The sequence below is a fragment of the Macrobrachium rosenbergii genome, chromosome 51, assembly GCF_040412425.1.
Source record: "Macrobrachium rosenbergii isolate ZJJX-2024 chromosome 51, ASM4041242v1, whole genome shotgun sequence".
Lineage (NCBI taxonomy): Eukaryota > Metazoa > Arthropoda > Malacostraca > Decapoda > Palaemonidae > Macrobrachium > Macrobrachium rosenbergii.
In genome coordinates, this window is record NC_089791.1 from 22879589 (window position 1) to 22904305 (window position 24717).

At 34.6% G+C, this 24717-nt stretch overlaps 2 protein-coding genes across 2 annotated transcripts; both read right to left on the reverse strand.

The window, feature by feature from the left end:
* Positions 1-3112: 3112 nt before the first annotated feature.
* Positions 3113-4152, reverse strand: LOC136833211 (uncharacterized). The gene is made up of 2 exons (XM_067095076.1): positions 4063-4152; positions 3113-3796 (listed from the first exon to the last, which is right to left on the reverse strand). The coding sequence occupies exons 1-2, from the start codon at positions 4082-4084 to the stop codon at positions 3309-3311; spliced, it is 510 nt and encodes a 169-aa protein (XP_066951177.1). The 5' UTR covers positions 4085-4152; the 3' UTR covers positions 3113-3308.
* Positions 4153-8357: 4205 nt separating this feature from the next.
* Positions 8358-23855, reverse strand: LOC136832967 (uncharacterized). The gene is made up of 2 exons (XM_067094620.1): positions 23774-23855; positions 8358-8854 (listed from the first exon to the last, which is right to left on the reverse strand). The coding sequence occupies exons 1-2, from the start codon at positions 23793-23795 to the stop codon at positions 8358-8360; spliced, it is 519 nt and encodes a 172-aa protein (XP_066950721.1). The 5' UTR covers positions 23796-23855.
* Between the last annotated feature and the right edge of the window lie 862 nt (positions 23856-24717).

Here is a 24717-nt window from a genome sequence, read left to right on the forward strand (position 1 = left end):
ACTTAAAGGGCATCTGGAGTGTGTCATTTCAGCGACCTCGAAAACTGTGGATTAGACACTAATATCTGTCATTTTTGACATTTTATTTTTCACCCCTACTCTTCCCCCCATCTGTCGGGGCTGAACTTGGACTTGAGGGTATTGAGAGTGTCACTATTCATCTCAGCGACCTCGAAAATTATGGGTTAGACACGAATCTCTGTCTTTTTTGACATTTTGTTTTCCACCCCTTCTCAACGCCCCCTTCCTATCGGTGCTGAGCTTGGACTTAAAGGACATCGGGAGTGTCAATCTTCGTCTCAGTGACCTCGAAAACTGTGGATTAGACACTAATTTCTGTCGCTTTCGGTTATTTTTAGGTGTCACCCCCTTCCCACCCCACCTCCTTTGGTACCAGTGATGCTTCCCCCCCCCACAGTATTCTTTTCCAGATAGTAAGTCATATGTATACCGAAATGAGGTTGATATATATGTATGTATGTATGTATGTATGTATGTATGCATGTACATATAGTCAGGACTGAATATAAAAACAGGAATTTGCGAAAAATAAAATCAAGATTATTAGCGTAAGTACTGCATTGAAATGAGGTTGTTCTTGAGTCACCGTTGACACATTGGCCTGATGACGATCTTTTGATACCCTTTCCTTTCATAAATTGACCCCATCTAGATGACACAGAAGAAATGAACCTTGACGGTCTTTCATGAAATTTAAATTTGCATATTATACATAAGATCATTTTAAATAATTACAAATTATAAGAATCTATCCCAACAATGGATGGCGTAAATTTTAAATAACCTTCAGAAATATATACATTTAAGGTATAATTAAGGTAGCAATAAATGAAATCAATTCGTCAGTTAGCAGAAACCTGACTAATATATAATCTATATTTGTTAGTCCTCATTGAAAAAACAACAAGTGTTCATTGTCTGCTAGGCCTGTTGACTAGAGTCTTCAAGTTGCTGACTAGAGATCTTCAAGTCTCTCTCTCTCTCTCTCTCTCTCTCTCTCTCTTCCTCTCTCTCTATGCATTTGGACATACAACATTCATGGCTAATGATCACATAAATACCTGTTCCTTTGAAGAAGTACATACTCAGAATGATCTCAACATTCATTTCATCTCAGATGAACTGCAGTAAGTGCAGTGCTACTTTAACAAGCAGTCAACAGGACAACTGTTAAAACATTCCACTGGTTTTCGTGCCATTTTCTTGCTTCACTTTTGAAACAAGAAGAGTACGGAGACCATGGCAACGGTCATTCATTATATTGAAGGGCGTACTTTGAGGTTATACTGTATGATATGGTTTAAACTGAGCTATAAATATGAAAAATATATATGTCAGTATTCAAAGTCTTTACTATGAAGAAATCCGTAGGCCTATACTTCTTGGTAAACACGGCTATTGGTCATGATTCTTCCTCATTTTTTCTCAGGTTTTCAGATTGACCAGAATTTTCAGATTTATGTGGTCCAAAAGTTTTGCATATCAACGACCACCCAAATTTTTTTCGATCCTTTAGCTGATCCTAATTTGACCACATGTTTTCACATCCTTTGTCATCTTCACGTTCAACACTTTTTTTTGAGTGATCAATGATGTGATGGCTAAATGTACTGAAGTGCTTTCTATCGCCAGCTTTGTGTTTTTATCTTAAAATTTGAAAAAGTTAGTACTCAGAAAATGTCTATACTTAGACGAATATAGGGGAATTTGCCAAATGTCTTGATTTGAGCAGAGACCGATATGAAAAAAGGTAAGGGATGTTTTAATGAAATAAAAAAATCTGTAATTTTAAAAGAGTAAATACTTTAAAGAAGAAAAGTAAGAATTTTGAAGTAGTTCCAGTTCTGTTTGTTTTGAGAGTGAATGTGGAGAGGTAATGGAAGTTTGGTGTTGCACAGAAAAACGAGAGAGAAAACTCAACTCTGGTTGTCACAATAAAGCTATGGTACAATATGCAGGAATAAAGAAAAAATACGAGCTCGATTGAGGAGCAGGACTCTGAGTAAGTAAAGTCCGTTTTATTGAAGTATTATTAAGATGGGGAGCCAAAGAAGAAATGACGATGTAGTGATGATGATTTGTAATGTCAGAGATATTTTTCGATAGAGAAAATTGAGCTGCTAAAGGAGAACTGGATGTCGCATATTCATTCATAGAGCGAGTTGAAATCAATGAATATAGGAGACAAAAGGAGACTTGGGTTACAATCAAGGATTTTTTTTTTTAAGCGCGAGGGCCTGTGGGACGGTCATCAGTGTATTCCGCCCCCCCAACCTCTAGACCAGGCGCGAAGAAATCACGGGAAGTAAAGGGAAATATGGTAATAATAATCATCTTTATTTTTAGCACGAGGCTACATACATGGAATAAACAAAGTAGAGGGATTACATTAGATACACAAACTAGATACACGAGTTAAAGCGATAAAAATGATAATTGGCAATATCCACATAATTGCTGAGGTAGTAGAAAAAAGTAGCAATTATATTATTGATAGTGACAGTATTATTATTGAGAATAATAGCAAAAATAATAATAAAAGCATATTAAAAAATGATGGCAAGTAAAAACAGATTGCTTACAAACTAATTTCCTGTTGGGACCTTAGGTGGAATACAGAAATCAGGTCCAGAGGGCTGAATACGAAAAAGTGAAAAAAGCAAATCTCAAGAATAATAACATTAAAAATAATATTAATAATGAGAAGAAGAAGTAATCATATATAAAAAAACTACTTGAAATCACCTTACTATTCATTTAGGAGAAACGATAACATGGCTTTCATATTAGTAAAGACAGACATTTGTTTTCCCTGAAAAATCACGTATATAAGAGAATGATCTGCACTGGCTGGTGAGGCCTAAATTGACATTTATATACTTGGACCTAGAATTAATTTTACCATATATTATTTGTAATTTTCACCAGCAATGTAAACTTTAGTGTCTTTGAGATTCATTTCGCAGTGCCCTAATGTCTGCAATATTTTTGCAGTACGATAAAATATATCCAACTATATATTAACAAGTTTAAAATGTCAGTATTGTGCTTTAGAACTGGATTATATGTGAATGAAAATTGATGACAGCGGAATATTTTATTTTAACAAAATAGACAATATACTTTTATTTTAATATTTCACTCTATATTATCATTTCTATAAGATTAGTTATGCTGCTGAAAAGACAGAAGGAATTGTCCAGCAATATGCATTCAGGGTAAGGGTAACAGTTGCATTTCCATTTGCCGGGAAAAGCTCAAACAGAGAACTCAGGTAACAGTAGCCATTAGAGAGGAGCTCCGTATGCTCCTGAAGGAGTTTTTGGTGGTCCATAACCTTTAGGAACAACTCCGATAAGTTCGTTGACTGAGTAGAAGGATTCGGCGTCAGCACAGTCGAAGTTGAACCACCAGTCACAGACGAGGTACTGTTGGTTGAAGATGGTGCCGTTGGGGCAGAGGAAGGAGTCCTGCTGACGGCGTCCATTGGGTCTGTTCTGGCAGATGTGGAAGACCTGGCATCGAGCTTCAGCATCAGTGTCGGCGTAATATCCAGGGACATTCTGGGCGTTGCAGTCGAATCCGGTATCAGGGACAGAGGCCAAGATAGGATAGTCTTCTCCAGGGACTCCACCTCCAGGAATATTTTTAGCCAAAGCAGCAATGGCAGGATCTATTCCGTATCCGTTTCTAGGTGGTCCGTAGGAGTTGCTTGGAGGAGGGGCGTAGCCATTGCTTGGAGGGAGATTGTCAGCTGACACAAAGCTGATGACAACTGGAATGTAATGTTAATGAATTTAGTTGGTATTTTAAAATAAAATATATGCTAAGTTATTTAATATGTTTCATTGATTTATCTATCTTTACAATGCACACACATATATATATGTGTATGTGTATTTACTTTTATATATATATATATATATATATATATATATATATATATATATATATATATATATATATATATATATATATATATATAATATTAATTAGGGTTTGTTAATGTCAAGGCACTAAAAGATTTGAGACTTTTCTTACCACAGATTAGTAGACTTCTCATGGTGTCTATATGTCGTTCAGACCGCAGAATCAGATTTCTAGAAGTTGAAGCTGTATAAGCAGAAGCACAACTGATGCCTCATGGGTGGTCTAGCTGTGGTTATATACTCTCTCCTGCCCAAAAAGCCTATCCGGTTGCTCCGCCGGTGCCATGAAATCTCCGCTCCTCCCCCGAATGACCTTCCATGAGAAATGATCTTTGCATGGTGATTATTGCCTCATTCCAATCCAGTTATGATTGCTGAGGAGTGTTACTTTTACAGGAGATTGCAGCCAATATAACAAGTGCGAAAAGTGGGATGGCAGGTAGAGTTAGAGTCAGAGTTTGAGATTATGTGTCAATGTCAGAAATAAACAAGATGTTTACCTTTGGTTTGCTTCAGAAAGATTTTTTCACCTATTAGGAAATCGTTTTGTCTCTTTTGTTTAAAACTTACAACATTTTAAGAGAAGTATTTGGTCCCGTGTATTTTAGATTGAATTTAATGACCGTAAACATTTCAGATATGATATAATATATATATTTTATATATATATATATATATATATATATATATATATATATATATATATATATATATATATATATATATATATATATATATTTTATACAATATATATATATATATATATATATATATATATATATATATATATATATATATATATATATATATATATATATATATATAAGTTTTCTCAGTACTTTATAATTTATGGAACTTGCATAATAATCAGTACATATATATATTATATATATATATGTATAAATTATATATATATATATATATATATATATATATATATATATATATATATATATATATGTATATATATATACTAAATGACCAACCAAGTGCTGCCTGGGAGAACTAAAATGACAACTGATAAACTCTCTCTCTCTCTCTCTCTCTCTCTCTCTCTCTCTCTCTCTCTCTCTCTCTCTCTCGTTAAGATAGTTGCTTCAAGTTACATTGCCCAACATTTTTGACATTTTTCTATTTCACCCCTTCTCACCCCCCATTCCTATCGAGGCTGAACTTGGACTTAAAGGGCATCGGGAGTGTCACTGTTCATCTCAGCGACCTCGAAATCTATGGATTTTACATTAATATCTATCTTTTCTGACATTTTATTTTTCACCCTTCTCACCCCCATTTCTGGGGCTAAACAGATTTAAAGGGCATCTGGAGTGTGTCATTTCAGCGACCTCGAAAACTGTGGATTAGGTCATTTTGACATTTTATTTTTCACCCTACTCTCCCCCATCCTGTCGGGGCTGAACTTGACTTGAGGGTATTGAGAGTGTCACTATTCATCTCAACGACCTAGAAAATTATGGGGTAGACACTAATATCTGTCTTTTTTTACATTTTATTTTCCAACCCTTCTCAACCCCCTCTTCCTATCGGCGCAGAATTTGGACTTAAAGGACATCGGGAGTGTTAATCTTCATCTCATTGACCTCGAAAACTATGGATTAGACACTAATATCTGTCGCTCTCGGTTATTTTTACGTGTCACCCCCTTCCCACCCCTAACCTCCTTTGGTACCAGTGATGCCTCCCCCACCCACAGTATCTTTTCAGTAAATCATTTTCCAGATAGTAAGTCATATGTATATATGAAATGAGGTATGATATATATGTATGTATATATGTATGTATGTATGTATGTATGTATGTATGTATGTATGTATGTATATATATAGTCAGGACTGAATAAAGAAAACAGGAATTTGACAAAAATAAAATTAAGATTATTCGTCTAAGTACTGCATTGAAATAAGGTTGTTCTTGAGTCACCGTTGACACATTGGCCTGATGACGATCTTTTGATACCCTTCCTTTCATAAATTGACCCCATTTAGATGACACAGAAGAAATGAACCTTGACGGTCTTTCATGAAATTTAAATTTGCATATTATACATAAGATAATTTTAAATAATTTCAAATTATAAGAATCTATCCCAACAATGGATGGCGTAAATTTTAAATAACCTTCAGAAATATATACATTTAAGGTATAATTAAGGTAGCAGTAAATGAAATCAATTCGTCAGTTAAGCAGAAACCTGACTAATGTATATAATCTATATTTGTTATTCCACATTGACAAAATACAAGTGTTCATTGCCTGCTAGTCCTGTTGACTAGAGTCTTCAAGTTTGCTGTGCTCTCTGAATTAGATCTTCCATCAACCTGATTTCTCTCTCTCTCTCTCTCTCTCTCTCTCTCTCTCTCTCTCTCTCTCTCTCTCTCTCTCTCTCTCTATGCATTTCGACATACAACATTCATGGCTAATGATCACATAAATACCTGTACCTTTGAAGAAGTACATACTCAGAATGATCTCAACATTCATTTCATCTCAGATGAACTGCAGTAGGTGCAGTGCTACTTAAAACAACAAGCAGTCAACAGGACAACTGTGAAAACATTCTACTGGTTTTCGTGCCATTTTCTTGCTTCACTTTTGAAACAAGAAGAGTACGGAGACCATGGCAATGGCATTCATTATATTGAAGGGCGTACCTTGAGGTTATTGTGTATGATAGTGGTTTAAACTGAGCTATGAATATGAAAAACATACATGTCAGTATTCAAAGTCTTTACTATGAAGAAATCCGTAGGCCTATACCTCTTATTAAACACGGCTATTGGTAATGATTCTTCCCCTTTTTCTCAGGTTTTCAGATTAACCAGAATTTTCAGATTTATGTGGTCCAAAAGTTTCGCATATCAACGACCACCCAAATTTTTTTTCGATCCTTTAGCTGATCCTAATTTGACCACATGTTTTCACATCCTTTGTCATCTTCACGTTCAGCATTTTTTTGAGTGATCAATGATGAAATGGCTAAATGTACTGAAGAAAGCTATCACATGCCAGCTGTGTGTTCCTAAGCTTATATTTGTGAAAAAAGTTAGTACTCAGGAAATATCTATACCTAGACGAATATAGGGGAATTTGCCAAATGTCTTGATTCGAATAGAGACCGATATTAAAAAGGGAGGGATGTTTTAGTGAAAATAAAAAAAAATCTGTAATTTTTAAATGAGTAAATACCCGTGTCTCTTAAAGAAGGGAAAGTAAGAATGTTTGAAGAAGTTCCAGTTCTGTTTGTTTTGAGAGTGAATGTGGCAGACGGTGGCAAGTTCGGTGTTGCACAGAAAAACGAGAGAGAAAACTCAACTCTGGTTGGCATAATAGACCTATGATACAATATGCAAGAATAAAGAAAAAAATACGAGCTCGATTGAGGAGCAGGACTCTGAGTAAGTCAAGGCTGTTTTACTGAAGTATTATTAAGACGGGGAGCCAAAGAAGAAATACTGTATGATGATGATAGTAGAGATATTTTAGTTTATAGGAGAAAATTGAGCTGCTAAAGGAGAACGGGATGTCGCATATTCATTCATAGAGCGAGTTGAAATCAATGAATATAGGAGACAAAAGGAGACTTGTGTTACAATCAAGGATTTTTTTAAGAGAAAGCCTGTGGGAGCTGCTCTGGACCAGGCGCGAAGAAACTGGGAAATAAAGGGAATATGATAATAATCATCTTTATTTTCAGCACGAGGCCATATACATGGAATAAACAAAGTGACTTACACAAAACCAGATACACGAGTTCAGTACAATTATATTTGAAATATTATTATTGAATAATAGCAAAAATAATAATAAAAGCAGATTAAAAAATGGCAAGTAAAAGCAGATTGCTTTATTTCTTTTTAGGTGGAATAAAGAAATCAGGTCCAGAGGGCTGGATACGAAAAAGTGAAAAAAGCAAATCTCAAGAATAATAACATTAAAGATAATAATAATAATAAGAAGAAGAAGTAATCATATAAAAATCTTTAAATCACCTTGCTATTTATTTTTTTTTTGGGCCAGCACTGAGGATTGTACTTGGACATACTAGAATTTTTACCATATATTATTTGTAACAATGTAAACCCTTTGAGATTCATTTCGCAGTCCCTAATGTCTGCAATATTTTTTGCAGTACAAAATATATCCAACTATATATTAACAAGTTTAAAATGTCAGTATTGTGCTTTAGAACTGGATTATATGTGAATGAAAATTGATGACAGCGGAATATTTTATTTTAACAAAATAGACAATATACTTTTATTTTAATATTTCACTCTATATATATCATTTCTATAAGATTAGTTATGCTGCTGAAAAGACAGAAGGAATTGTCCGGCAATATGCATTCAGGGTAAGAGTAACAGTTGCATTTCATTTGCCGGGAAAAGCTCAGTAGCGATTAGAGAGAGCTCCGTATGCTCCTGAAGGAGTTTTTGGTGGTCCATAGCCTTTAGGAACAACTCCGATAAGTTCGTTGACTGAGTAGAAAGGTTCGGCGTCAGCGCAGTCGAAGTTGAACCACCAGTCACAGACGAGGTACTGTTGGTTGAAGATGGTACCGTTGGGGCAGAGGAAGGAGTCCTGCTGACGGCGTCCATTGGGCCTGTTCTGGCAGATGTGGAAGACCTGGCATCGAGCTTCAGCGTCAGTATCGGCGTAATATCCAGGGACATTCTGGGCGTTGCAGTCGAATCCGGTATCAGGGACAGAGGCCAAGATAGGATAGTCTTCTCCAGGGACTCCTCCTCCAGGGATATTTTTAGCCAAAGCAGCAATGGCAGGATCTATTCCGTATCCGTTTCTAGGTGGTCCGTAGGAGTTGCTTGGAGGAGGGGCGTAGCCATTGCTTGGAGGGAGATTGTCAGCTGACACAAAGCTGATGACAACTGGAATGTAATGTTAATGAATTTAGTTGGCATTTTTAAAATAGAATATATGCAAAGTTATTTAATATGTTTCATTGATTTATCTATCTTTACAATGCACACACATATATATATTTGTGTATATTCTTATTATATATATATATATATATATATATATATATATATATATATATATATATATATATATATATTATACATAATATTAATTAGGGTTTGTTAATGTCATGGCACTAAAAGATTTGAGACTTTTCTTACCACAGATTAGTAGACTTCTCATGGTGTCTGTATGTCGTTCAGACTGCAGAATCCGATCTCTAGAAATTGAAGCTGTATAAGCAGAAGCACAACTGATGCCTCATGGGTGGTCTAGCTGTGGTTATATACTCTCTCCTGCCCAAAAGCCTATCCGGTTGCTCCGCCGGTGCCATGAAATCTCCGCTCCTCCCCCGAATGACCTTCCATGAGAAATGTGGCTGTGCATGATGATTATTGCCTCATTCCAACCCAGTTATGATTGCTGAAGAGTGCTAGTTTTACAGGAGATTGCGGCCAATATAACAAGTGCGAAAAGTGGGATATCAGGTAGAGTTAGAGTCAGGTTTGTGATCATGTAACAGCGTGAGAAATAAACAAGATGTTTACCTTTGGTTTGCTTCAGAAAGATTTTTTACCTATTAGGAAATCGTTTTGTCTCTTTTGTTTAAAACTTAAAACATTTTAAGAGAAGTATTTGGTCCCGAGTATTTTGGATTGAATTTCGTGACCGTAAACATTTCAGATACAGGTCTATTAATATAATTATATATATATATATATATATATATATATATATATATATATATAGGTATATATATATATATATATATATATATATATATATATATTATATTTATATACAGTAGTATACCTCATTTCAGCATTATTATTCTGATAATAATAATTATAAGTTTTCTTTTTGTAAATATATAATTGCATATATATATGTATTAAAATATACATATATATATATATATATATATATATATATATATATATATATATATATATATATATATATATATACATATAGTATGACACTAGCTGACCAACCAAGTGCTGCCTGGGAGAACTGAATGACAACCAATAAACTCTCTCTCTCTCTCTCTCTCTCTCTCTCTCTCTCTCTCTCTCTCTCTTAAGATCTCTCTTTCTTTCATTAAGATAGTTGTTTCAATTACATTGCCCAACATTTTGGACATTTTCCATTTCACCCCTTCTCACCCCCATTCCTATCGAGGCTGAACTTGGACTTCAAGGACATCGGGAGTGTCACTATTCATCTCAGTGACCTCGAAATCTATGGATTTTACACTAATATCTATCTTTTCTGACATTTTATTTTTCACCCCTTCTCACCCCCATTTCTGGGGCTAAACTTAGACTTAAAGGGCATCAGGACAGTGTCATTTCAGCGACCTCGAAAACTGTTGATTAGACAACAATATCTGTCATTTTTGACATTTTATTTTTCACCCCTGCTCTCTCCCCAACCTTCCTGTCGGGGCTGAACTTGGACTTGAGGGTATTGAGATGTCACTATTCATCTCAGTGAATTCGAAAATTATGGATTAGACACTAATATCTGTCTTTTTTTACATTTTATTTTCCACCCCTTCTCAACCCACCCTTCTTATCGGCGCTGAACTTGGACTTAAAGGACATCGGGAGTGTCAATCTTCATCTCAGTGACCTCGAAAACTATGGATTAGAATCATTAGACACTAATATCTGTCGCTTTCGGTTATTTTTACGTGTCACCCCCTTCCCACCCCCACCTCCTTTGGTGCCAGTAATGCCTCCCCACTCAGTATTTTTTTCCAGATAGTAAGTCATATGTATACCGAAATGAGGTTTATATATATGTATATATGTATGTATGTATGCATGTATATATACTGTATAGTCAGGACTGAATAAAAAAACAGGAATTTGCGAAAAATAAAATTAAGATTATTAGCGTAAGAACTGCATTGAAATGAGTTCTTGAGTCACCGTTGGCACATTGACCTGATCACGATCTTTTGATACCCTTTCCCTTCATAAATTGACCCCATTTAGATGACACAGAAGAAATGAACCTTGACGGTCTTTCATGAAATTTAAATTTTGATATTATACATAAGATCATTTTACATAATTTCAAATTATAAGGATCTATCCCAAAAATAACCTTCAGAAATATATACATTTAAGGTATAATTAAGGTAGCAGTAAATGAAATCAATTCGTCAGTTAAGCAGAAACGTGACTAGTATATAATCTATATTTGTTATTCCACAATGACAAAATATAACAAGTGTTCATTGTCTGCTAGTCTTGTTGACTAGAGTCTTCAAGTTTGCTGTGCTCTCTGAATTAGATCTTCCATCAACCTGCTCTCTCTCTCTCTCTCTCTCTCTCTCTCTCTCTCTCTCTCTCTCTCTCTCTGCATTTCGACTTCGACATATAACATTCTTGGCTAATGATGACATAATTACCTGTACCTTTGAAGAAGTTGAAGAAGCACGTGCTGAGAATGGCTCAACATTGATTTCATCTCAGATGAACTGCAGTAGGTGCAGTGCTGGTTAACAATCAGCCACCAGGACAGCTGTGAAAACATTCTACTGGTTTTCGTGCCATTTTCTTGCTTCACTTTTGAAACAAGAAGAGTACGGAGACCATGGCAATGGCATTCATTATATTGAAGGGCGCACCTTGAGGTTATTGTGTATGATAGTGGTTTAAACAGAGCTATAAATATGCAAAACATACATGTCAACATGTCAGTATTCAAAGTCTTTACTATTAAGAAATCCGTAGTCCTATACCTCTTGGTAAACACGGCTATTGGTCATGATTCTTCCTCTTTTTCTCAGGTTTTCAGATTGACCAGAATTTTCAGATTTATGTGGTCGAAAAGTTTTGCATATCAACGACCACCCAAATTTTTTTTTTCTTTTCGATCCTTTAGCTGATCCTAATTTGACCACATGTTTTCACATCCTTTGTCATCTTCACGTTCAACATTTTTTTTTGTGAGTGATCAATGACAGGATGGCTAAATGTACTGAAGAAAGCTATCACATACCAGCTGTGTGTTTTTGTTTTTTCGTAAGTTTATGTTTGTGAAAAAATTCGGTACTCATAAAATGTCTATACTTAGACGAATGTAGGGGAATTTCCCAAATGTCTTGATTAGAGTAGAGACCGATATGAAAAAGGGAGGGATGTTTTAGTGAAAAAGAAAAATCTGTGTAATTTAAAAATAAGTAAATGCCCATGTCTCGTAAAGAAGGAAAATAAGAATGCATGGAGAAGTTCCAGTTCTGTTTGTTTTGAGAGTGAATGTGGCAGACGGTGGCAAGTTCGGTGTTGCACAGAAAAACGAGAGCGAAAACTCAACTCTGGTTGGCATAATAGAGCTATGATACAATATGCAAGAATAAAGAAAAAAATGCGAGCTCGATTGAGGAGCAGGACTCTGAGTAAGTGAAGTCCGTTTTATTGAAGTATTATTAAGATGGGGAGCCAAAGAAGAAATACTGTATGATGATGATAGTAGAATTTAAAGATAGGAATATATTAGTAATGTCACAGATATTTTAGGTGATAGGAGAAAATTGAGCTGCTAAAGGAGAACAGGATGTCGCATATTCATTCATAGAGCGAGTTGATATCAATCAAGAAAGGAGACAAAGGAGACGGGTCAAAATCAAGAATTTTTTTTCAAGTTCAAGGGCTAATGGGACGGTCATCGTTGTATCCCCCTCTAGACCAGAGCCGAAGAAATCACGGGAAATCATCTTTATTTTCAGCACGAGGACATGTACTTGGAATATACAAAGTAGAGTCATTCTTTTGCAGTAGATACACGAGTTAAAGTGATAAAATAAAATATATCCAATTGCTGATATATTAAAAGTTTAAAATTTCAGTATTGTGGTTTAAAACTGGATTATAATAATATAAAAATTGATGACAATGAATATTTTATTTTAACAATTTCCTGTTGGGACAGGTGGAATACATTTATATTGAAATAGCAAATCTCAAGAATTAATAACTTTAAAAATAAGTTATAATGAAGAAAAGACAGAAGGAATTTTCCAGCAATATGCATTCAGGGCTTGATAACAGCTTTCATATTTCCATTTGACATTTGTTTCCCTGAAAAAAGCTCAAACAGAGATGATCTCACTGGCTGGTGAACTAAATTGACCATTAGACTTGGAGCTAGAATTATGCTCCTGATATTATTTGTAATTTGGTGGCCATAATGTAAAAGGAACAACTTTGAGAGTTCGTTGACTGCCCTAAAGCAATATTTTTGGTACGATAAAATATATCCAATATATATTAACAAGTTTAAAATGTCAGTAGGCTTTAGAACTGTTGGTTGAAGATGGTGAATATTTTATTTTAACAAAATAGACAATATACTTTTATTTTAATATTCCACTCTGGGTCTGTCCTGGCAGATGTTATGCTGCTGGCAGCCAGAAGGTATTGTCGGCAATATATCCAGGACATTCTGGGCATTGCATTTCATTTGCCAGTATCAGCTCAAACAGAGGCCAGGTAAGATAGCGATTAGTCTTCTCCAGGGGGACTCCACCAGGAATATTTTTGCCAAGTGGTCAATAACCAGGAACAATTCCGATATCCGTTGACTAGGTGGACGGCGTCAGCACAGTCGGTTGAACCACCAGTTGGAGGAGGGCGTAGCCATTTCGTTGAGGGGACATTGTCTGCTGACGGCGTCCATTGACAGCTGAAATGTAATTTTATTGAATTTAGCATCAGTGTCGGCGTTTATAATGAGATATTTGTCAGTGCATGTAATATGATCTAGTGGTTTGTCTCCAGCTATCCCCTCCAGGTATGTTTCTATGTCCAAAGCAGCAATGTGGATATATACGTATATATATATATATATATATTGGAGGATATATATATATAATATATATATATTTATTTATATATATAAATATTATAATGTTAATGAATTTAGTTATATATATTTAAAATAGAATATATATATATTATTTAATATATTTCAATGATTTATATATATATATATATATATATATATATATATATATATATATATACTTTATATATATATATATACATATATATGTATATATAATTGTATATATACTGTATATATGTTTACCTTTAAGGTTTGTTAATGTCATGTAACGCCATAAAATGAGATTTTTTTTTTTACCACAGATTAGTAGACTTCTCATGATGGCTGTATGTCGTTGAGGCCGCAGAATCAGATTTCTAGAGATTGCTGTTGCAAAAGCAGAAATGCGACTGATGCCTCATGGGTGACATAGCTGTGGTTTTATACTCGCTCCTGCCCAAAAAGACTCTCAGGTTGTTCTACTGGTGCCATGAAATCTCCGCTCCTCCCCTCGACTGACCTTCCATGAGAAATGTGGCTGTGCATGATGATTATTACCTCATTCCAGTCCACTTATGATTGCATAGGAGTGTTACTTTTACAAGAGATTGTGGCCAAATAACAAAGATGAAAAGGCAGGTACAATTAGCGTCAGGTTTGCGATCATGTGTCAACGTTAGAAATAAACGGTGTTTACTTTTGGTTTGCTTCAGAAAGAATTATTAACCTTTTAGGAAATCGTTTTGTCTGTTTTGTTTAAAACTTAAAACATTTTAAGAGAAGTGTTTGGTCCCGTGCATTTTAGATTGAATTTGATGACGGTGAACACTTTAAATACGATCTATTAACAAGTTATATATATTCTTAATTTTCATCCAATTATATATAGTATATATTATATTCAATACAGTATAATTTTACTTTACAGATACAACCTCATTTCAATTACATTATAATTACTATTCTTAATAATAATTATAATTTTCTTTTCGTAAATATATATATATATATGTATAAATATATACATATATATATATATATATATATATATATATATATATATATATATATATATATAGATAGATGACACTAAACCAATACTTAAGTGCTGCCCGGGAAACTGAATGACAACCAATAAACTCTCCTCTCTCTCTCTCTCTCTCTCTCTCTCTCTCTCTCTCTCTCTCTCTCTCTCTCTCTTCTGGTAAGATAGTTTGCTTCAGTTACATTTGCCCAACATTTTTACATTTTCCATTTCACCCCTTCTCACCCCCATTCCTATCGGGCTGAACTTGGACTTCAAGGACATCCTGAGTGTCACTATTCATCTCAGTGACCTCGAAAAAATTATGGATCAGACACTAATATCTATCTTTTTTTACATTTTATTTTTCACCCCCTCCTTCCTATCGACTTTAAGGGCTGAACTTGACCTTAAACTGTTGATTAGACAACAATATCTGTCATTGACAGTGTATTTTCACCTGTTCATCTTCCTGTCAGCGACTTGAGGTATTCAAGTGGAAAATATGGATTAGACTAATATCTGTCATTTTTTACATTTTATTTTCACCCTTCTCACCCCCCTTCCTATCGGGGCGGAAATTGGACTTAAAGGACATCGGGAGTGTAACTGTTCATCTCAGCGACCTCGAAAACTATGGATTAGACACGAATATCTGTCGTTTTGGTGAATTTTACATGTCTCCCCCTTCTGCCCACCTCCTTTGATGCCAGTAATGCCTCCCCTGCAACTCAGTATTCTTTTCTAGATAGTAAGTTATATGTATAGCAAAATGAGGTATACATATATATGTATATATATGTATGTGTGTATGTATGTATGTAGTCAGGAATGAATAAAAAAACAGGAATATGCGAAAAATAAAATTAAGATTATTAGTGTAAGTACTGTAGTTGAAATGAGATGGTTCATGAGTCACCGTTGACACATTGGCTTGTTGATGATCTTTCGATACTCTCTCCTTTCATAAGTTGATCCCATTGAGATGACACACAAGAAATGAACCATGACCGTCTTTCATGAATATTTAAATTTTGAATATTATATACATAAGATAATTATAAATAAGTTCAAATAATAAGGATCTATCCCAACAACGGATGGCGTAAATTTTAAATAACCTTCAGAAATATATACATTTAAGGTATAATTAAGGTAGCAATAAATGAAATCAATTCGCCAGTTAAGCAGAAACCTGACTAATATATAATCTATATAATATTATTAGTCCCCATTGAAAAAATACAACTAGTGTTCATTGTCTGCTGGGCCTGTTGACTAAAGTCTTCAAGTTAGCTGTGCTCTCTGAATTAGACCTTCCATCAACCTGCTCTCTCTCTCTCTCTCTCTCTCTCTCTCTCTCTCTCTCTCTCTCTCTCTCTCTCTCTCTCTCTATGCATTTCGACATATAACATTCATGCTAATGATCACATAAATACCTGTACCTTTGAAGATGTACATACTCAGAATGATCTCAACATTCATTTCATCTCAGATGAACTGCAGTAGGTTCAGAGCTACTTTAAAATAATCAGTCAACAGGACAACTGTGAAAACATTCTACTGGTTTTCGTGCCATTTTCTTGCTTCACTTTTGAAACACGAAGAGTACGGAGACCATGGCACTGTCATGCATTATATTGAGGGGCGTACCTTGAGGTTATACTCTATGATTATGGTTTAAACTGACCCATGAATATGCAAAACGTATATGTCAGTATTCAAAGCCTTTCCTATGAAGAAATCCGAAGGCCTATACTTCTTGGTAAACACGGCTATTGGTCATGATTCTTCCTCTTTTTCTCAGGTTTTCAGATTGACCAGAACTTTCAGATATAGGTGGTCCAAAAAGCTTTGCGTATCAACGACCACCCAAATTTTGTTCGATCCTTTAGCTGATCATAATTTGACCACGTTTTCACATCCTTTGTTATTTTCACGTTCTACACTTTTTTTTGTGAATAATCAATGAAGTGATGGCTAAATGCAGGGAAGAAAGCTATCACATGCCAGCAGTAATTTTCATCGTAAGTTTATGTTTGTGAAACAATTAAGAAGTACTCATAAAACGTCTATATTTAGACGAATATAGGGGAATATGCTAAATGTCTTGATTCGAGCAGAGACCAATATGAAAAAAGTAGGAATGTTATAATGAAATAAAAAAAATATGTCTAAACTGTACAAAAAGTAGATAAGAATGCTTGAAGTAGTTCCACTTCTGTTTGTTTTGAGAGTGAATGTGGGAGGCGATGGCAAGTTCGGTGTTGCATAGAAAAAAGAGAGAGAAAACTCAACTCTAGTTAGCATAATAAAGCCACGGTATCATATGTGGGAATAAAGAAAAATATACGAGCTCGATTGAGGAGCAGAACTCTGATTAAGTAAAGTCCGTGTTATTGAAGTATTATTAAGATGGGGAGCTAAAGAAGAAATACTACATGATAATGATAGTAGAGTTTAATAGGAACGTATTTGTAATGTCAGAGATTTTTTAGTAGACAGGAGAAAATTGAGCTGCTAAAGGAGAACAGGATGTCGCATATTTATTTATAGAGCGAGTTGAAATCAATCAAGAAAGGAGACAAAGGAGACGGGTCAAAATCAAGAATTTTTTTTCAAGTTCAAGGGCTAATGGGACGGTCATCGTAGTAATCTCCCCCCGCAGACCAGGCGCGGAAGAAATCACGGAAAATCTTTAAAGGGAAATATATAATAATAATAATAATCATTCTTTTGCAGGACAATAAAAATAATAATAATATTAACAAGTTTAATAATAATCAACATCTGTATTTTCAAAACTGGATTATAATGGAATATGACAAAGCGAATATTTATTTTAACAAAATAGACAATATACATTTAAATTAATAAAAATGATTATTGGCTTCTATAAGACACAGTTGCTGCAAAAGTAGTAGGAAAAAATATTCAGGTATTAGGGTAAACAGTTATTCCATTTGCTGAGAATAATAAAAAAATAATAAAGTAGCCATTAGAAAATTATAAAGGAGAAAAGGAGATTGGCTACAAAGTAATATACTGCTCGGGAGTTAGGGTTGAATGAAGGATTCGGCGTCAGGGCTAAATCGAAAGTGAAAAAGCAAAGTCAGTGATAATAGTAACATTGTTGGTTGATAGATAATAAGCAATCACTTAGAGGAAATACTTTAAATCACGGCGTCCAATTCAAGCAGAAGAAGACCTGGCATTAATGAGGGTGTGTTTTCATAATATCCAGGGACAGACTTTGTTTTCCAGATCACAGTATCAGGGTTAGAGGAATCGTTTCAGTCTTCTCCTGGGAGGCCACCTGACATATATATTTTTGGACCAAAGCAGTTAATTTTAGGATCATTCCGTATCCCGTTTAGTTTTGGACCGGTAGATGTAAACTTGGAGGATGTTTGAACCATTTTCATTTAGGAATGCCCAATATCTGCAAAATTTTTGAGTACTGTAAAGTATATCCTATTGAATTTAGACAGTATTTTATAATCAGATATTGTGCTTTTAAATGATTATGGTTTGTCTGCTATCCTCCTGACAGGGTATATTTTATTTTATATAAAATAGATAATATACATTTATATTAATTTTTCACTCTATATTATATATATATAAGATTAGTTATGCTATTTAAAGCACAGAATTTTAAATTGTCCGGCAATATTATATCAGGGTATATATATATACATTATATTTATATATATCGGGAAAATATTAAACAGAGAACATCAACAACAGTATGTATATATAGAGCTCCATGCTCCTGGAAGTTAGTTTTTGGTTTGTTAATGTCATGAACAACTCCGATAAATTCGTTTTTTTACCACAGATTTCGGCGTCAGACATGATGGTTGAACCACCAGCCACAGACGATTTCTAGAGTTGGTTGGAAGATGGTTCCGTTGGGGACAGAGGTGGAGTCCTCACCTGCCAAAAGCGTCCAGGTTGTTCTGGCACTGGAAGACCTGGCATCGAGCTGGCCTCCCGTGACTGACCTTCCAGGGGACAAATGTGGCTGTTGCAGTGATGAATCGGTATCGTGGACAGTCAGGCCATGATTGCATAGGAGTAGTCTTCTCAAGGGATTGTCCAGGAATATTTAGCCAGCAGCAAGGCAGGATCAATTCCATATCCGTTTTTAGGATGGTGTGTCAAGAATTGAAATAAAGGGGTTTAGCCATTTTTGGGAGATTTCAGCTGAAAGAATGATGAACCTGGAATGAAATTGTATTGAATTTTGTTTTAAATTTTTTTTAAACATAATATAGATTTCAATGTTTGGTCCCTTTATTTACACACACATTTGTGTGGTGAACACTTTATATATACGATATATATATAGATATATATATGCTCTTCTTAATTTTCATCCAATTAATATATATATTTATTCAATACATATAATATACTTTACAGATGGTATTAATATATTAAATTTATATTCTAGTAAATATATACGTGTAGTATTTATATATCGTAAAGTATATATATATGAGCCACAGAAAATAGATAATGATGCCTGTATCGTTGAGGCTGCCCGAATCAAATTCTAGAAATGAAGCTACCAAGCAAGTACAACTGATGCTCTGGATGACTCTACCTGTCTGAATCTCTGCCCAAAATCTCTCTCTCTCTGGTGCCATGAATCTCACTCCCCCCAACTTGCCCAACATTGAGAAATGTGGTTTGCATGATTATTGCACCATTCCAGTCCAGTTCTGATTGCAGAGGCTGAAGTTGAACTTCAAGGAGCGTAAACTGGAGTGTCAAAATTGGGATGGCAGTGAGATTCTGTCAGGTTTGGGATCAGACACATGTATCTGTCGAATTTTTAAACAAGATATTTACCTTTGCTTTGCTTCGAAGATTTGAACTTGGACTTAAATCTTTTTGTCTCTTTTGTTTAAAGTGTGGCACTATTTTCATCTCAGCGACATCGTATATTTTAGATTTAATTTGATGTTGGTCAAGTCTTCCTGTCAATTTTTGACAAGTTTTTATTTTTAAAATTGTTTTATGTCACACACTTCCTATCACATATATATGTATTAATGGATATATAGGTATAACTGTTCATATCAGCGATGAAAACTATGGATTAGACATAAATATCTGTCTTTTTGTAATTTTAGTTTTTCCCTTTTCTGCCCTGTTTAAGTGATGTCTTCCCCTGCACACACATTCACACATCTAAGTTATATGTGTGTGTGAGTGAGTATACATATGTATGTATGTATGTATGTATGTATGTATGTATGTATGTATGTATCTAGTCAGAATGAATAAAAAAGCAGGAATTGCATGAAAAATAAAATTAAGATTATTAGTGTAAGTACTGTATTGAAATTAGTGGTTCATGAGTCACCGTTGACACATTGTCTTGTTGATGATCTTTCGATAATCTTTCCTTTCATAAGTTGACCCCATTGAGATGACAAACAAGAAATGAACGTTGAGGGTCTTTCATGAATATTTAAATTTTGATGTTATACGTAAGATAATTATAAATGATTTCAAATAATAAGGATCTATCCCAACAATGGATGGCGTAAACTAAATTTTAAATAACCTTCAGAAATATATACATTCAAGGTATAATTAAGGTAGCAATAAATGAAATCAATTCGCCAGTTAAGCAGAAACCTGACTAATATAATCTATATTTATATTAGTCCCCATTGAAAAAAATACAACTAGTAATCATTGTCTGCTGGGCCTGTTGACTAAGACTCTTCAAGTTAGCTGTGCTCTCTGAATTAGATCTTCCATCAACCTGCTCTCTCTCTCTCTCTCTCTCTCTCTCTCTCTCTCTCTCTCTCTCTCTCTCTCTCTCTCTCTCTCTCTGCATTTCGACATAGAACATTCATGGCTAATGATGACATAAATACCTGTACCTTTGAAGAATGTACATACTGAAAATGATCTCAACATTCTTTTCATCTCAGATGAACTGCAGTAGGTTCAGTGCTACTTAAAATCAACAAGCAGTCAACAGGACAACTGTGAAAACATTCTAGTGGTTTTCGTGCCATTTTCTTGCTTCACTTTTGAAACAAAGAAGAGTACGGAGACCATGGCAACAAATCATGCATTATATTGAAGGGCGTACCTTGAGGTTATATTCTATGATTATGGTTTAAACTGACCCATGAATATGCAAAACGTATATGTCAGTATTCAAAGTCTTTACTATGAAGAAATCCGAAGGCCTATACTTCTTGGTAAACACGGCTATTGGTCATGATTCTTCCTCTTTTCTCAGGTTTTCAGATTGACCAGAACTTTCAGATATAGGTGGTCCAAAAAAGCTTTGCGTATCAACGACCACCCAAATTTTGTTCGATCCTTTAGCTGATCCTAATTTGACCACGTTTTCCACATCCTTTGTTATTTTCACGTTCACACTTTTTTGTGAATAATCAAAGAAGTGATGGCTAAAATGGGGAAGAAAGCTATCACATGCCAGCAGTGTTTTCATCGTAAGTTTATGTTTGTGAAAAAATTAAGAAGTACTCAGAAAATGTCAATACTTAGACGAATATAGAATACCTAAATGTCTTGATTCGAGCAGAGACCGATATGAAAAAAGTAGGAATGTTATAATGAAATAAAAAAATCTGTATAAACTTTACAAAAAGTAGAAAAGAATCTCTTAAAGAAGTTCCACTTCTGTTTGTTTTGAAGAATGTCCCAGGCGATGGCAAGTTCGGTGTTGCATGGAAACATGAGAGAAAACTCAACTCTAGTTAGCATAATAAAGCCACGGTATCATATGTAAGGGAATAAGAAAAATACGAGCTCGATTGAGGAGCAGAACTCTGATTAAGTAAAGTCCGTGTTATTGAAGTATTATTAAGATGGGGAGCTAAAGAAGACATACTACATGATAATGATAGTAGAGTTTAATAGGAACGTATTTGTAATGTCAGAGATTTTTTAGTTTATAGGAGAAAATTGAGCTGCTAAAGGAGAGCGGGATGTCGCATATTTATTTATAGAGCGAGTTGAAATCAATCAAGAAAGGAGACAAAAGGAGACTTGGGTTAAAATCAAGGATTTTTTCAAGCGCAAGGGCCATTGGGACAGTCATCGTAGTAACCCCCCCTAGACCCTCTGAAGAAATCACGGGAAGTAAAGAATATATTATAATAATAATAATAATAATAATAATAATAATAATAATAATAATAATAATAATAATAATCAACATCTATATTTTCAGCACGAGGCCATATACTCGGAATATACAAAGTAGTCATTACAATTGATACACAAACTAGATACACGAGTTAAAGTGATAAAAATGATAATTGGCAATATCCACACAGTTGCGCAGGTAGTAGTAGGAAAAAATAGTAATTGTATTATAGGTAGTGACAGTATTATTACTGAGAATAATAATAAAAATAATAATAAAGAGCATATTAAAAATTATATGAGTAAAAACAGATTGCCTACAAAGTAATATACTGCTAGGGACCTTAGGTGGAATACAGAAGTCAGGTCCAGAGGGCTAAATACGGAAAAGTGAAAAAAGCAAATCTCAGTGATAATAGTAACATTAAAGATGATAATAATAAGCAATCACTTATAAGGAAATACTTTAAATCACCTTACAATTCAAGCAGGAGAAACATTAATGATATGGTTTTCATAATAGAAGAGATAGACTTTGTTTTCCATGAAAGCTCACGTATATGTTAGAGAATGTTCAGCACTCGCTGGTGAGGCCTAAATTGACATATATATACTTGGACCTAGAGTTAATTTAGCATGTATTATTTGTAGTTTTCACCTGTACTGTAAACTTCAGTATGTTTGAGATTCATTTAGGAATGCCCCAATATCTGCAATATTTTTGGAGTACGGTAAAGTATATCCTGCTATATGTTAACAATTTTAAAATGTCAGTATTGTGCTTTAAAGCTGGATTATATGTGAATGAAAATTGATGACAGCGGAATATTTTATTTTAACAAAATAGATAATATACATTTATATTAATTTTTCACTCTATATTATCATTTCTACAAGATTAGTTATGCTGCTGAAAGGACAGAAGGAATTGTCCGGCAATATGCATTCAGGGTAAGGGTAACAGTTGCATTTCCATTCGTCGGGAAAAGCTCAAACAGAGAACTCAAGTAACAGTAGCCATTAGACAGGAGCTCCGTATGCTCCTGAAGGAGTTTTTGGTGGTCCATAACCTTTAGGAACAACTCCGATAAGTTCGTTGACTGAGTAGAAGGATTCGGCGTCAGCGCAGTCGAAGTTGAACCACCAGTCACAGACGAGGTACTGTTGGTTGAAGATGGTTCCGTTGGGGCAGAGGAAGGAGTCCTGCTGACGGCGTCCACTGGGCCTGTTCTGGCAGATGTGGAAGACCTGGCATCGAGCTTCAGCATCAGTGTCGGCGTAATATCCAGGGACATTCTGGGCGTTGCAGTCGAATCCGGTATCGGGACAGAGGCCAAGATAGGATAGTCTTCTCCAGGACTCCTCCAGGAATATTTTTAGCCAAAGCAGCAATGGCAGGATCTATTCCATATCCGTTTTTAGGTGGTCCGTAGGAATTGCAGAGGAGGGCGTAGCCATTGCTTGGAGGGAGATTGTCAGCTGACACAAAGCTGATGACAACTGGAATGTAATTGTATTGAATTTAATAGGCATTTAAATTTTTTTAATTTTATAATATATTTCAATGAGATATTTATCTTTACAACACACACACACATATGTGTATGAGCATGTAGATATATATATATATGTATATATATATATATATATATATATATAATATATATATATATATATATATAATATATATATATATATATATATATATATATATATATATATATTTATATAAATTTATATAGATAGATAGCTAGTAATGTACACGTGTAGTATTTGTTAATATCGTGGTACTGCATGATATGAGACTTCTTACCACAGAAAAGTAGACTTCTCATGATGCCTGTATGTCGTTGAGGCCGCAGAATCAGATTTCTAGAAATTGAAGCTATAAAAGCAGAAGTACAACTGATGCTTCATGGATGACCTACCTGTGGTTATATACTCTCTCGTGCCCGAAAATCCTGTCAGGTTGCTCTGCTGGTGCCATGAAATCTCCGCTCCTCCCCCAACTGACCTTCCTTGAGAAATGTGGTTGTGCATGATGATTATTGCCTCATTCCAGTCCAGTTATGATTGCAGAGGAGAGTTACTTTTATAGGAGATTGTAGCCAAATGACAACTGCGAAAAGTGGGATGGCAGGTAGAGTTACCGTCAGGCTTGCGATCATGTGTCAGCGTCAGAAATAAACAAGATATTTACCTTTGCTTTGCTTCAGAAAGATTTGTTTACCTTTTAGTAAATCTTTTTGTCTCTTTTGTTTAAAGATTATGTAGGCTATATTTATTATAAGAGGAGTGTTTGGCTTCGTATATTTTAGATTTAATTTGATGTTGGTCAAGTCTTCCACTTCCAATCACTCAGACACGATCTATCAAGACAAATTGAAGTTTTTCGTAATTTTCATAAAATTGTTTATGTACACACGCACATATATATGTATATATATGTATATATAAGTATATATATGTATATATATAGATGCAGCATGATTTGAATAAATCATACTTATGCTTTAGCTAATAATCTTAGTATTTTCTTTTATATAAATTTCTGTTTTTAAATTCCTCATTAGCGCTTATACTCACACAATACACATCTCATAAATGTGTGCTTTTAAATTCCTAACTGTGTATCACACACTCATGTATGTATGTATGTATGTATGTATGTATGTATGTATGTATGTAGTCAGGAATGAATAAAAAAAGCAGGAATTTGCGAAAAATAAAATTAAGTTTATTAGCCTAAGTACTGTA